Source organism: Babylonia areolata, chromosome 2, assembly GCF_041734735.1.
Source record: "Babylonia areolata isolate BAREFJ2019XMU chromosome 2, ASM4173473v1, whole genome shotgun sequence".
In the NCBI taxonomy this organism is placed as follows: Eukaryota; Metazoa; Mollusca; class Gastropoda; order Neogastropoda; family Buccinidae; genus Babylonia; species Babylonia areolata.
This window is the reverse complement of record NC_134877.1, coordinates 11,620,364-11,635,998: the sequence shown is the minus strand read 5'-3', so window position 1 is coordinate 11,635,998 and position 15,635 is coordinate 11,620,364. Positions and strand designations below refer to the sequence as shown.

General features: G+C 45.2%; 2 protein-coding genes and 1 long non-coding RNA gene across 3 annotated transcripts in view; 2 read left to right on the top strand and 1 right to left on the bottom strand.

Annotated features, from left to right (window-relative positions):
• Positions 1 to 4,766, top strand: part of LOC143279013 (uncharacterized) — a 28,618-nt gene extending 23,852 nt beyond the window's left edge. Inside the window, exon 2 of the long non-coding RNA XR_013054593.1 lies at positions 3,814 to 4,766. This is a non-coding gene — a long non-coding RNA (uncharacterized LOC143279013). The remainder of the gene's footprint in view (positions 1 to 3,813) is intronic.
• LOC143297706 (phosphatidylinositide phosphatase SAC2-like) overlaps positions 1 to 15,635 on the bottom strand; it is a 282,281-nt gene that overhangs the window by 188,733 nt on the left and 77,913 nt on the right. The window lies entirely within an intron of this gene.
• LOC143295801 (octopamine receptor 2-like) lies at positions 4,533 to 8,129 on the top strand. Its single transcript, XM_076607431.1, has 2 exons — positions 4,533 to 4,963; positions 5,690 to 8,129. Exons 1-2 carry the CDS (start codon positions 4,533 to 4,535, stop codon positions 7,182 to 7,184), a joined length of 1,926 nt encoding a protein of 641 aa, XP_076463546.1. The 3' UTR covers positions 7,185 to 8,129.

Sequence of the window (15,635 nt, the reverse complement as noted above, 5' to 3'; positions counted from 1 at the left end):
GCGCTGAAGGGCTGTGTCACAATGGCACTTGGCAGCGGTGAGGCTGCATGGGGCGAGTCGTGTCTCTGCCCACTCCTCTTCTTCTCCTCCTCCTTCTTCTTCTTCTCCTCCTTCTTCTCGTCCTTCCCCTTCTCCCTCCTCCTTTTTCTTCCCCTCCTCCCACTCCTTCTCCTCCTCCTCCTGCTTCTCATCCTCCTCTTCTTCCTTCTCCCCCTCCTTCTTCTGTTCCTCCTCCTCTCTCTTCTCCTCCTCCTTTTTATTCTCCTCCTCCTCCTCCTCCTCCTTCTTCTACTCCTTCTTCTTCTTCCCCTGCTTCCTGCTGGAGATTCCAGACAATGGTCTTTTATATTTGTTGGCTTTACTTCGCACTACAGCTGCAGATGCTTACCACACTTTGAAAAGATGTCTGCGTGGACATCTTGTAGCTTAACAATTTTTTTTTACAGATGTCAAGTTGGACATCTTATGTCTGGTCATGTTCACAGATGCTTTCGTGGACATCATGTCTGGTCATGTTTAGAGATGTCTGTGTGGACATCTTTTGTCTGGTCATGCTTAGAGATGTCTGTGTGGACATCTTTCGTCTGGTTATGTTTAGAGATGTCTGTGTGGACATCTTTTGTCTGGTCATGCTTAGAGATGTCTGTGTGGACATCTTTCGTCTGGTTATGTTTAGAGATGTCTGTGTGGACATCTTTTGTCTGGTCATGCTTAGAGATGTCTGTGTGGACATCTTTCGTCTGGTTATGTTTAGAGATGTCTGTGTGGACATCTTTTGTCTGGTCATGTTTACATATGTCTGTGTGGACATCATATGTCTGGTCATGTTTACATATGTCTGTGTGGACATCTCATGTCTGGTCATGTTTACATTTGTTTGTGTGGACATCATATGTCTGGTCATGTTTACATATGTCTGTGTGGACATCTTATGTCTGGTCATGTTTACATATGTCTGTGTGGACATCTTATGTCTGGTCATGTTTACAGATGTCTGTGTGGACATCTTGTGTCTGGTCATGTTTACAGATGTCTGTGTGGACATCTTGTGTCTGGTGATGTTTACATATGTCTGTGTGGACATCTTATGTCTGGTGATGTTTACATATGTCTGTGTGGACATCTCATGTCTGGTCATGTTTACATATGTCTGTGTGGACATCTTGTGTCTGGTCATGTTTACAGATGTCTGTGTGGACATCTTATGTCTGGTCATGTTTACATATGTCTGTGTGGACATCATATGTCTGGTCATGTTTACATATGTCTGTGTGGACATCTTGTGTCTGGTCATGCTTAGAGATGTCTGTGTGGACATCTTATGTCTGGTGATGTTTACATATGTCTGTGTGGACATCATATGTCTGGTCATGTTTACATTTGTTTGTGTGGACATCATATATCTGGTCATGTTTACATATGTCTGTGTGGACATCTCATGTCTGGTCATGTTTACAAATGTCTGTGTGGACATCTTGTGTCTGGTCATGCTTAGAGATGTCTGTGTGGACATCTTATGTCTGGTGATGTTTACATATGTCTGTGTGGACATCATATGTCTGGTCATGTTTACATTTGTTTGTGTGGACATCATATATCTGGTCATGTTTACATATGTCTGTGTGGACATCTCATGTCTGGTCATGTTTACATATGTCTGTGTGGACATCTTGTGTCTGGTCATGCTTAGAGATGTCTGTGTGGACATCTTATGTCTGGTGATGTTTACATATGTCTGTGTCGACATCTTGTGTCTGGTCATGTTTACATATGTCTGTGTGGACATCATATGTCTGGTGATGTTTACATATGTCTGTGTGGACATCTCATGTCTGGTCATCACGCACGCACACGGACAGCGAAGATGTTCCATACGCACACTGCCATTTCTCAGTTTATCATTTTTGACAATATTCTGACGCATCAAAGTGGTGTAGACTTCTATCGACCATGCATCCGGGTTTGGATGCCAAGGCGTTTTTCGACAGTGATAAATGACCCCTCATCTGTCTGGACAATAATGAGCCCCTTGTTGGTTTTCTTTTATTAACGTTCCATCTTCAAGACTTTGACTTGTCGTTTGTGTCACCTATTTCTGTCTCCCTTCTCAATTATCTATCCACCCCCCCCCCCCCATCCATCCACTCCCCCCGCCCCCCACACACCAAAAATTTATATCCCGTGCGTGTGTGTGTGTGTGTGTGTGTGTGTGTGTGTGTGTGTGTGTGTGTGTGTGTGTGTGTGTGTGTGTGTGTGTGTGAGTTTATTTGTTCTCTGATCATGTTCTCTATTCAATTGATAACACACCACCATCACCAAACCTCCTCCACCGCTTCCCCTAAAAAAATATTGATAAATGAAAAGAAGCGAAGAAAAAAACATTTAAAAAAAAACACAAACACGTAACCTTTGAAGAAGAAAAAAAGCTATAAAATTTTCAAGACAAAAAGAAAAAAAAAAGGGGGGGGTGAGGGGGGGGGGGGGGACTGATCTGTGTGAAAGACGAAGTGAACAAATAAAAGAGCGGAAAAGTCCACCACCACAACAGATGTGTCGCGTTTACATAGTCATTCATGAATTTTTATTTGTATTTAAATGCTGCGTTGTATGGAATGAAGGCACCCAAAAGAAATGTGTTATGGCCGTTTGCAATGGTATGAAACTTCTTTTTAGTGCTCACATTTGAACTTTATGGTTCTTGGAATGGTGTGATGATAACCATTGTTTTGAATCCCCTATTAAGTGTCAATATGGTAGTTATCGACTTTTCATCTTCAGTTTCGAACACCATGGCCTGTACTGATTTTATTCGTGTTGCCTAATAATTATTTGTTGCTAACGTGAATGTTGATGTGTTATAATTTGCAGAGACAAAAAAAAAAACAGTTATAATAAAAACTACCGGCCGCTGATGAGCCCACAGGAAGATGGAGAAAGAAAAGGAAACGGGGGAAAAGGAAAAGGGGGAGGAAGAGAAGAAGAAGAAGAAGAAGAAGAAGAAGAAGAAATATATAAGGCAAAAATAGGACACAGGAGGACCCACAAGAAGATGCGGGATAAAATACGATGTTGGATGTCTCACAAAAGGCTATAGAGATTTTCGGTATTATGCAGAGAAGAAAAATGCGTTGGAAATTGATTGGTTATCCGTGAACAAAAGACATGTCGCTGTCATTCACGCTGATTGTCTTGCGTGCTTGAGCCGAAGGAGGGAAAATGTGAGAGTGGACGCGTGAGTGACAGCGAGGAGACGTTTTATCATTTTGCTGCTATTTCTTTCTGCTGATATAAAAGCATTACTACCCCCCCCCCTCTCTCTGTATGTGTGAATATATGTAACACTAACACACAAACACACACGCGTGCGCGTGCGCGCACACATACACTGTCTACAGACGCACTCAATCTCAGACTTGTAATACATATATGCACAGAGACACAGACAGACAAAGCAAGGATGAAAAAGACGAAAGGTCGGATGAAGTTCCTTGCCGTGGTTACCAGGGTTTACTTCTACTTCAATGTCTTCACACATATAGCAGAAAATCTGCGTGTACACAAGCGCTCAAGAGATCGATGCAGGCAATAGCTTTTGTATGGGGGTGGGGGGGGGGGGGACAAGGGTGTGTGCATGTACGTGCGTGTGTGCGTGTGTGTGTGTATGTGTGTGTGTGTGTGTGTGTGTGTGTATGTGTGCGTGTGTGTATGTGTGTGCGTGTGTGTGTGTTCCTGACTTCAATGTGCAAACTGAACTTAACAGTTCCAGATCTCAGCAAACCCACACAGACCACTTTCTTTTCTTTTTTTTTTCAGGACCAGGCAGAAGAAGGTGTGCATTAAGAACTGGGCGATCGAGAACACCCCAAAGTCCCCTGTTTCCAGAACTGGACCGCTGAAGACGATCTGGGTTCACAGTCCTCCGTACGCAGAAACCAGACTGTGAAAGGAGGAAGGAAGCTATTCTGTTGAAGAACACATACCAGTCACACATACCAGAGGCTGCAGATTGTGAAAAAAGAAGGCATCAGATTCTCCTCAATGTTTCACTACTAACATGTCGGCTGCACTTCAATGCTTCTGTTCTGCTGTGTGAAAACTATATTCTTGAGTCCAAACCATGAAAGTGTTCTCTGTATGTGTGTGTGCACTATGAAAGCAAAGGCACCCCTGGCAGATTACTTAGTCAATATAGTAACAGTTTCTCGTGAACGCTGTATGCGGTCAACTGATGGCGACGAGGCTTATGGCAGAGATTTCAATGAGAGAAAAACCAGTCCACATGTCCCAGACTGTTACTGAGGTGTTTGAAAGAAGCGTTCTCGATAAACCAAATATATGAAAAGTGTCTTCTTTTTCTTTTTAACCTAAAAACAAGTGTACACCAGCACATTGCATTCATGTAGATATGCCCGTGATCTAGTGAAGTACCATACAATGTTGAGAGAGGGATGAAAAAGCGGTCCAAAAGGTAAATAAAAAAATAAATAAATAATTAAAAAAACCGCCAAAAAGTCAGAAAGTTACCAACAACAATGGACGACAGAGTCCTCTTCGATGCTGGTCTCTGCCTCCTTCTTCTTCTCACTCCACCAGCCCTGGCGCAGCAGCAAACAGAGGGGCACGAACACGGCAACAACCACACCGCCGTTACCGACACCACGGTCCCCGGCGCCGTTTTCCTACCGTCCGACGGAGACCCTGCACTGCTCAACGTGACCTACACTTCAGACGTGGACCCTGGAGGGTCGGGGCAGCGTTTCCCAGCGGTGGAGGTGGGGGTGGGTGTGGGGGTGTGGGTGGGGGAGTGCCGGTCCAACGTGACGGAGGTGTGGGGGCTGACGGGGCCGGTGTGCTCCACCCGCTTCACGTCCTTCGTGCTGTTCGTGCTGGTCACGGCGGTGCTGGCCGTCATCACGCTCTGGACTGTGCTGGGCAACGCCCTCGTCCTCTGTGCGCTCTACAGGTCCGTCTGTCTATATGCCTGTCTGTCTGTCGGTCGGTCTGCAACTACTGTGGGCAGGAGTGTGTGTGTGTGTGTGTGTGTGTGTGTGTGTGTGTGTGTGTGTGTGTGTGTGTGTGTGACTGTGACCCAGAGAATCTCTCTCTCTTTCTCTCTTTCACACACACACACACACACACACACATATATATATATATATATATATATATATAGAGAGAGAGAGAGAGAGAGAGAGAGAGAGAGAGAGAGAGAGAGAGAGATCCATAGTAAAGAAGGAAATTGGTAGACAGACAGATAGACAGAGAGGCATATTTTAGGAAAGAGAAAAACAACAACATCATAACCGTATGCGAAGCACTTGCTTGAGCTGTTACATGCAATATTCTGATACTCAGTGTGAATACACGTATCCCATGAACAGAAATTTAGATCAAAGTGATAAACGCTTCTCTCATTGTGGCAGTTAATGAACTTAAAAGAAGGGGCTGTCATTTTTTCCAAGCAACTTACAATTACTGACTGCGAATTCATAATTACTTTTTCCTTCACAACTGGGATTTATTTCACACTAAAGGGAAGTTGTGTGTGTGTGTGTGTGTGTGTGTGTGTATGTGTGCGTGCGTGCGTGCGTGCGTGTGTGTGTGTGTGTGTGTGTGTGTGTGTGCGTGCGCGTGCGTGTGTGTGTGTGTGTCTATGTGCGTGCGTGCATGTGTGTGCATGTGACTGCAGGTACCGGGCTCTCCGCACCATGTCCAACTGTCTGATCGGCAACCTGGCGGTGTCGGACTTGCTGCTGGCCATCACCGTGCTGCCCGTGTCCGCCACCTACGACCTGCTGGGCTACTGGGTGTTCGGGTCCATCATGTGCACCGTGTGGCTGTCCATCGACGTCCTCTACTGCACCGCCTCCATCTGGGGCCTCTGCACCATCGCTTTCGACCGCTACACGGCCACCGTGTACCCCATGTGGTACCACGACAAGCGCTCCACCAAGAAGGCCCTGGCCTACGTCGTCTTCGTCTGGGTCTTCTCCATCGTCATCTCCCTGGCGCCCTTCATCGGCTGGCAGGACATGATCTCCGGCTTCTACATCTACCAGGCCTCCATCAACCGCCACATGTGCGTGCTCTTCAGCAGCCAGAGCTACGTCATCTACTCCGCCGTGGGCTCCTTCCTGCTGCCGTCCTTCTTCATGACCTTCCTCTACGTCAAGATCTTCGCCGTGCTGCACAAGCAGTCGGACCACCTGAAGCGGACCAGCCTGACCAGCGGCAAGACCAGCCCTGCGGTCAACGGGGGCTGCCCCACCATCGCCGTATCCAGCATCCAGGACACCAGCTGTGCCGTGCTGCGGGACCTCACGGCCTCCACCCTCATGGCGGAGGAAACGACCTTCGCCCTGGAGGAGGAGAACGAGGGGGAGGAGGGAGAGGACAAGGCGGACACCATCTCCCCCATGCGGAGCGAGTGTGACCCTGACGACAGCGGGGTGGAGCGGAACTCCAACACGTCAGCCAGCAGCCGGCAGGAGGAAGAGGAGGAGGAGGACGGCAGAGGACTGCTCCGCGAGCAGCGCAGCAACAGCCTCAACGTGGAGGTGGGCGCCTTCAGGACCGACACCAGCCTCCTCTCCCAGCCCCGGCAGGACCTCCTAGCCGTCAGCACCTGCGACATCCCCATGCAGTTCACGCTGAAGAAGAGCCGCTCGGCCGCCTTCAACTTGCAAGGGGCCGGGGCCGCCAACGGGACGGGCGGCGAGAGCAACCCGCTGATGCCCTGCACGGTGCCCCGCAGCAAGAGCGTCAGCATCCTGAGCAGCGGCCACATCCAGCAAATGGACGCCAGTCACGGCGCTCCCAGCACCCTCAGCCTGCAGCGCTTCGCCCTGCCCTGGCCACACCGCCGCCGGAACCACATGACCACCAGCATGAAGCGACGCTTCCAGCTGCGGGAGCAGCGGGCCACCAAGCGGATGCTGCTCATCATGGCCTGCTTCTTCGTCTGCTGGATCCCCTTCACCCTCATGTACATGCTGCGCAGTCTGTGTGCGCACTGCAAGCCCGTGGACGATCACGTGGCCGCCTTCATCATCTGGATGGGGTACGTCAACTCCTCCCTCAACCCTCTCCTCTACACGCTCTTCAATGACGACTTTCGTAAGGCGTTCAAAAAACTGCTCAGAATTCGTTGCTCCACTTCCACCACGGTCAGACGCGGCAGATGACCAGTTTCTTGTGTGAAGCGTGCATGAAATAACGTGCAACAACAGAAATCTACCAAAAGCAGGATTGTGATATGATCGTAACAGCAACGCATGACAAAATGGTAAAAAAAAAATTTTTTTAAATGCACAAGTGTTCATGGAGAGGATCTGTACAAGTGACACTTGCATGCGCTCATTCAACTTCACAAAGCCAGTTCATTTATTTTGTTTTTGTGTTTAAAAATATCAACTCGCACGGACGCTATGCGTGCGTGTGTGCGTGTACGTGTGTGCGTACGTGTGCACTAATGTGTGTGTGCGTGTGTGTGTGTGTGTGTGTGTGCGCGCGCGCTTACGTAACACGTCAATGAGACAGAGAGGGGTAGGGTCTGAATTATCGAAGAAGCATGTCTTGTCAAAGGAAACCCAGCAATCAAGATCTCAAGTAACAGGAATGTAACAACGATTTTGCAAGAACAAAAAATATGAACAGTGTGACAATTCTGCAAAAATATGGCAGTGCAACTGTGCCGAAATCACATGGCAATGTAACGAATTTGCAAAAATGTGGCTGTGTGACAGTTTTAAAATATGTGGCAGTGTTAATGTTCGTGGACTCTGTTTTAATTCATTTTATGATCAACTCTGCAGTGGAAAAATAAAACTGTTGATCAAAAGCGGCGATAAGTGCTGAATGAGAAACAACAACAATTAGAAGAACGGTTATTACAGAGAAAAAAAAGCCTCACAATTTATTCCAGAGATGATACGGTATTCGGATATTTTTGCAGCCAGTGATCACGATCTGTGAAAAGTTTTATTGGTGCTGATCTTAATGCTTCATCCTGGATATGATCAGAAAGAAGCAACACAGTTGGAACAACGTGGTCATGGTCAGACTGTCTGTTCTTGCTGTCCCGTCCTCTGTGTGTGTGTGTGTGTGTGTGTGTGTGTGTGAGAAAAAGAGAGAGATTATGTGTGTGTGTGTGTGTGTGTGTGTGCGCGCGCGCGCGTGCTCTGCGTGCGTGTGTCTGTATGTTTATATGTATGTATGTATGGCATGTGTGTGTGTGTGTGTGTGTGTGTGTGTGTGTGTGTGTTCTGTGAATGTGGGAGTGCATGTTCGAGCGTGTATATATGTACTGATGAAGGTTTATCGTCCGTATGTGTAATTACACGGTGAAAATATCAAGCTGTGTGTAAGTACTGAGTTTGTTTAATCAGATGCAACAGAAGCATGCATTCCCACAAAAAATCATTGTTAAGTGCAGGGCTCATTCATATAAATATACACCTCTTAAAACCCTTTTCTCTCACGGCCCACCAACAGATCCCCAAAACTCCTATTGCGTCCGCTGTCTTCTTTTAGCCAGACATCCATTATATGTCTGCGGGATGTCCGAGTGCAAACAGTCTGTGTCTGGTGTGGGCGTGGTGCCGGGAGCGCCCGGTCCCTGTGTGTGTGTGTGTGTGTGTGCGCGTGTGTGTGTGTGTGTGCGTCTGTGTGTGCGCGCGTGTGTGTGTGTGTGTGTGTGTGTGTGGTGTGTGTGCGTGTGTGTGTGTGTGTGTGTGTGCGGGTGTGTGTGTGTGAGTGTGTGTGTGTGTGTTTGCGCACATCATGACTTCATGACTATGCACGTGCACGTACATGTGCACGTGGAATAATCCTTTGGCTCGACGCCTCTCACCCCATCTGCATCTTTATTGGGAGAACAACTCGTGGGAGGAAGGTATAAACCTTACATGGGAATACCGCCATGCCAAGACGTTTTCGTGACTGCTCAAGTAAAGAAAACAACATGTAGATTGTTGTGGCGATCAGTTCAAGATGTTTTGTGCGCAATGAACTGAGGGGGTCATTTTGTTTTTCTTGTCTGGGTTAAAAGCACTTAAAAACAGGTTCTGTTTAGAAGACAAATGAAAGAATCGTTGTTGAACCGACATGATGATCCAACCAAAGGAAGAAAAAAGTACGTTCCCTTAATTCAAGTCAACGAAAATTGTCTCAGGCTATATACACCACGAAAAAGGGGTGTGTTCTTCCTTGAATCAACACGGTTGTGTCTGGTGTCATGTTTGACACGTTTGTCATGTGGAGTGATGGCCTAGAGGTAACGCGTCCGCCTAGGAAGCGAGAGAATCTGAGCGCGCTGGTTCGAGTCACGGCTCAGCCGCCGATATTTTCTCCCCCTACACTAGACCTGGAGTGGTGGTCTGGACGCTAGTCATTCAGATAAGACGACAAACCGAGGTCCCGTGGGCAGCATGCACTTAGCGCACGTAAAAGAATCCACGGCAACAAAAGGGCTGTTCCTGGCAAAATTCTGTAGAAAAATCCACTTCGATAGGAAAAACAAATAAAACTGCACGCAGGATAAAATACAAAAAAATGGGTGGCGTTGTAGTATAGCGACGCGCTCTCCCCGGGGAGAGCAGCCCGAATTTCACACAGAGAAATCTGTTGTGATAAAAAGAAATACAAATACAAATGTTTGTGTCTTGTGTCATGCAGTCCAGATATTGTCTGAAACAGAAGAGTGGAACACGTTACACGCACCACGGAGCTCCTTTGCTTTCCAGATAGAAAGAATGGGTAAGGAAGGAATAACTGATATGCACTGTGCTATTTACAACCTCCATTTCCACTCTCAAGCAGACAGAAAGAAAAGGAAGCGGCACTGAATATGTCAACACGACTTCCGCCGGATTACGTCGACAAGAGCAGTTCGGGTTTCACACAGTGATAATCGTTAAACAGTGTCATACAATGCAAAAACACTATTCAGAAAGTCAAGAGGGAATTATGTAAAACGACTTTGCTCTTGTTGGGTACATAGTTCTTCAAGCAAGAGATCTTTTACACGGGGCTGAACTTTGGGTTTGAGATCTGCGCAAATTACGGAAATACGGGAGTTTCTGACGTGTGAACGGGTGGTGTTTGTTTTTTGCTTCTTTTGAAGTCGGTTGACAACCTCGTTGCTTACAATGTCGGCACCCCAGGGATCCAGGCCAGGACAGCATCACAACAATCATTTCCAACAACGGTGTATAAGTTAAGAAAGTCAATAAGCACTCGATGAATGATGTTTCGACCTGCAATGGCTTCACCAGCAGACAGTGATTCGAAGAAGAAAAAAAAACTCTTTCGTGGAGATTGATGATCCACGTTTAGAGCTGGAACTGGAGCAATCAAGCCATCTATGCTGATGAAACAATCGTGAAAAGAATACGGAAACTTTGAGCCTCGTAGAAAAGCTAAATATGTTGTTCGTTTCCTTCTTCTCTTTAACTTCTTTTCGCAAAACTGGTATTAGAAGAATACGTTCTTCTTTGAATTATTCAATGTATATCAGTTAATATCCATTCATGCTGAAATCATTTAAATTATCTCATGCAATAGCAACATGTAATATGATAATAGAAAAAAATTCCTACCAAAAACTCTTCTTTTTTTAATCATAAAAGATTTCACTGTAAAAAATTTAAAAATGCCCCTCGATTATGCTGTCAAGCAGTTCAAAACGAATGCATGTTCTATGCAGTTAGTTTGTAGACATAAGTTATAAAGTATATGTTTCACACATTTTTGGTCAATAACAAACAATGTAAATCAGTTTTGTTGTTGTTGTTGTTATTGTTGGATTCAGCTGATCACAAACGGCAAGTCGGAGCATTTGATTAGAAACTCTCTCACTAAAGCCAGTCGACGCTAACAACTTCGTATTGTCCATTCGGAAAGATGATCCTGTTCAGAACTGACAAACAGAACAAAACCAAACCCTACGACGGTCTCCAAACAAGCAAACCTGCACGTCACACAGCAGTCCATTTTCGTAACCATAGTTGAGAGATGCAGTGTACCAGACAGCGCCTTTGGGGGGGAAGAAAGAAGAACATTGTCAGTGGCTGTGCAAAAAATATTCCAGTCTGCTTCCTTGGGGCAGGAGCCATTCACAATGGGACCTGCAGCCAGCCGATTCTTTCCCTCTGTTGTCGCAGCTTACCAAAGCGTTGCAAAGGGTGCCCTCATCCATCGCAGTAGACGTTCATCATGTCCGGCGATGGCAGTACATTGGAACTGTGTAGAAACCACCCTTTCCTCCCTCCCTCTTGAACCGTTTGCTGATCGCTTTCTGACACGCTCCCTATTTAGAAACATGGATGGGGCTCATTTTGCCTGTCTGTTTGTACTAGATCTCTTGCGAACGCCCCGTATTTCCTAACCGCTGAAGGTCAAATTTGGCACCCTGGCCAGTTCCAATATATTCTACTCAGTATCAGTATCTCCTTCTTTCCGCATCTCCGTTTCATCTTTCCTCATCATCTTTGCACATCCGACTGTACAATTTTCCGCCACATGCGCACCCACACACGCGCGCGCTCACACCAATACATTTTAAGATACACCCATTACAGCCATCAACAGGACGTGCGTACATCTGTACATACACTCAACGAAACTTGGTCAAGGTTTAAACAAAGAATCTACGAGCAAAATTACCAACCAAACCTGTCTGGTTTGTACTCTGATCACAGATACACTATTCACCGACGCCACGGGCTAGTAGAACCCTGTCCCACTTGTTGCTGTCGTTGTTGTCATTGTTGTTGTTGTTGTTTTTCCTCGGGAGAAGCCGAACACAAAAACTAAACACCAACACTGACAAACAGGGATGTTTCTGTGCAACTTCAGAAAGCGATCCCTCTTTTTATGGATGTGTCAGGCTTCCATATAAATTAGCATGCATGCAGTCAGTTTTATTCCATCCGTTCTTTACAGATTTATGCTAATACTTTCCCCAGTGTCATTTTACTGTGATATTTTTCTCATGTGATGTCACAAGAATAACAGAACGTTTCGCAAGTCTCAGAAAAATACTTCTTTTTTTTTTTCTCCAAGAGCATATAAAAGCTCGTTTGCATGATCTGGGCTTTTGTGAGAAGCAAACTGTGCCATCAGCTATTCAAGGTTTATTTGTGTGTGTGTTTTGTGCTTTTTTTTTCTTTTGTATTTTTATCCCTCAGATGGCATCGGTGACCGTATATATGCCGCAAAATGGCCCAAAAGAATAGTCCAGTATTTGTCTGACATAAATACAAAGAAGAATCATTAAAGTGTAATGACACACAGGTGTCTCCGTACACAAGTGTAGTGCAGTGCATTGCAGTGCGGTATATCATGCTGTAGTAACATGCAGTGCAATGCAGTGCATACAGTACCGTTAATCTTCCATCTTGGTTTCTATCACTTAAATGATAATGTTTTTACAAACTTCCACTCTTGTCAGACACACAGACACCCTGAAGCCACTAGATAACCGACTAAGCTTCTTAAAAATGACACCCCCATCCATATTGACTACTGTAATTCTCTTCTCATAGGCTGTCCACATAATATTCTTCAGCGAATTCAAAAACTTCAGAACAATGCTGCCCGTCTGACTCTCAGAGTCCCACGTACTGATAATATTTCTCCTCACCTCCGCACTCTACATTGGCTCCCCATTGAAGCGAGAATTAAATACAAAGTTGCCTGTCTCTGCTATTCTGCTTTCCACTCCGCAGGACCTGCTTATCTTTCTGACCTTATCAGTGTTTACACTCTCACAAGAATCTCCGCTCTTCCTCTGACGGTTACCTTTTGAAACTTCCTCGCGTCAATACAAGAACCTACCTATGGTGAACGTTCTTTCTTCTTTGCTGCTCCTCACATCTGGAACAACCTTCCTTATCATATCCGTGCATCTGATTCTATTTCTGCTTTTCACTCATCACTAAAGACTCATCTTTTTAAAACCTATCTATAAGTACTCTCAGCTTCCTTTTTTCCAACACCACCCATGTCGGCTCACTTTAGATGTATGTAGAGTGGGAAAAGGAGAGTGTGAGTGGGGGGAGGATTTTTTTGAGAAAGAGTGGCCATGAATGCTTTATGTTACTTGTAATATTTTTCTTTCATGTAAAGCGCCCTGAGTTCTTGGTGAGAAAAGGCGCTATATAAATGTACAGTATTATTATTATTATTCCCACCCGCAAAATATTTTTTAAAGAAATAAAAAGGCAAGCAAAAAGTTGGAAACGAAGTCAGAAATGACCGTGACAACTCGCATCTAAGCAAGGTCTCGGAGATTTTTTTCCTTCTTTTTTTTCTTTTAATCTCGGTGCGCGAGATTTTGACACGCATTTGCACAAATGCAAATAACTTCCGCTTTCTGCGTTCTTCGAAAGCTTTCATTTCGAATAACGTTCTGCATAATATTCACATTATACCCCCCTGATTTTCGACACAACGATGATATCTAAATGCTTAAGCCTTATACAAACCTTTCGTTTAACTCGCAGCGCGTTTGGAATAATACATATAACTGCGATTTTTTTTTAAAGTCAGCACTCCTGTCATACCATATTCAATTATCCAATCACTTCTTTATGAGCCAGTAGACTGCTTGGAATGTCCCAGCACGAGACAAAGGACTAAACTAGCTGCGCACTGACTACTTTAAAGCAAACAAAAAAGGGGGGAAAAGCTATGATGATCTTAATTCAATAGAAGCTAAGACTGTCTTCTTGTATACTAGCCAGAAGAAACACTTCCGCCGTCACAGACCCTCACGACCAGGCAGGACTGTTTACACCACGGTTTTGTTTGGACTGTTTGGCTAGGTTTGTTTGCTTCTTTCTTTGGTGGTGTTTTTTTTTGCTGTTGTCGTTGTCGTTGTCGTTGTTGTCGTTAGTGTTTTCGTTGCTGACAGCCATGCGCAGTAAGATGGTGAGTCATGGGCACAATATTTCTGTCAAAAACACACACACACACACACACAGACAGACACAGAGAGAGGAGTACACGAAATCGTTCCCCCACGTGAAAGACAAGAAAGAATGCAAAGCCTTCGTCTGCAAACTTAAGACTCTCTCTCTCTCTCTCTCTCTCTCTCTCTGCCCCCTTCCTCTCAGAGTGCTACAGATCAAAGAGCTTCTTTTCCCACCCCTTCAAGGCTCGCTTCCTCTCGCTGATAATATTTCCTTCAACGCCTCATCCCCGTGCAGATCGTTGTATGCCTGTGGAGCTCTCCCATACCTAGCGTCAGAAGAACTGAAAGGAGGAAAAGGTGCAAGCTGCTGTCTTCTGCGGGCGATGTGTCCCTAAAGGAACATGCGTGTTGAAAGATGCTGATCAACACTGAGCTCTTTTTCAGTTTATCTGATGCGTCCTACCCTTTGTGCCAATCGAACCACGCTCTGCGAATGACAAGAACAAAAGATCACAGAGAGAGAGAGAGAGAGAGAGAGAGAGTTGGGTGGAGTGTTGGAGGGTAGGGTTTTTATTTTATCATATTTTTTTTATTCACAAACTTATTTCACAATATTATTTGCAACAGCAACTTGGGACACATGTGAACTCGTTCTTGGAGAGGGCGGAAAGTCCCCAAACCCAGCACGCGCACGCGCGTGATCCTTCCGCCTCTGCTAGTCAATGAATAGAGAGAAGGCAGTTAAAGGTTGATTGCCGGACTTTGTATAACAGGATAAAAACTTTCCAGGATGGTTGAAAGTCTCGTGACGGGATAAAGCCCGACGTTTCGGAGAGGTGGGCTGTACACCAGGACTTAGAACCAGAAGAAAGGTGCAGCAAAGACAGCTAACATACTGCCGAATGTTGATGAAAAATGGTAAAGACAATGTTTAAACAATGAAGGCATTACACAGCTGTGGCATTTCGAGTGGAACGCAATGCCATACTGACTTCGACATGATATGTTCCCATGCAAGGTATCTGTCCGTTTGATACAAATAAACTAGCCTGAGAACACAGGCTTTAATAGTTCTATTTGCATCATAATTATACCCCTACCCCCCTTTTTTTATACACAGCTTGTTAGGCAAGGTCATGATAACATTAAGTGAGCAAGCGGCCAGATGATACGAATTTGCTGTTCCAGGCCATGTGCGCTGGTAAGTTGAAATATATATAAAGTGCTCTTTATTCCTGCCTCAAACCACGAAGTGTGAGGAAAAAAGAAGGTGGAATGAGAGAGAGAGAGAGAGAGAGAGAGAGAGAGAGAGAGAGAGAGAGAGAGAGAAGGGGGGGGGAGGAAGGAGAGAGAAGAAATTTTGATTTGCGAAAGAATGACCGTTCTGTGTGTTTGTATGACAGATAAGTTCTTTGGTTAAGTATATCACTGTGGGTAAATCATAATGACAAAGTAGTCTTCAATGAACTTCGATAATACCACGTCATGATAAGTATACAGTGCATGGTGGCTTGGTGCAAAATGGCGTGCCTTTATTCATTCATTCATTCATTATTTACTTACGTAGGTTTTGCCAATGGATAACAAGTTTTAGTAGTCGTGGTTACCGGAAATCAGAGGGGGTGCGGGAATATATATATATATAAAGTGCTCTTTATTATATATATATCTTGCTCTGTTCAATATCAAGCAAGGGGTCGCTCTCCAATCAAGAGAGCCA

Coding starts and splice junctions, on each gene's coding strand:
- LOC143295801 (XM_076607431.1), top strand. CDS start 4,533: ATGGACGACAGAGTCCTCTTCGATGCTGGTCTCTGCCTCCTTCTTCTT. Junction 4,964..5,689: donor GTCCTCTGTGCGCTCTACAG/GTCCGTCTGTCT, acceptor ATGTGACTGCAG/GTACCGGGCTCTCCGCACCA.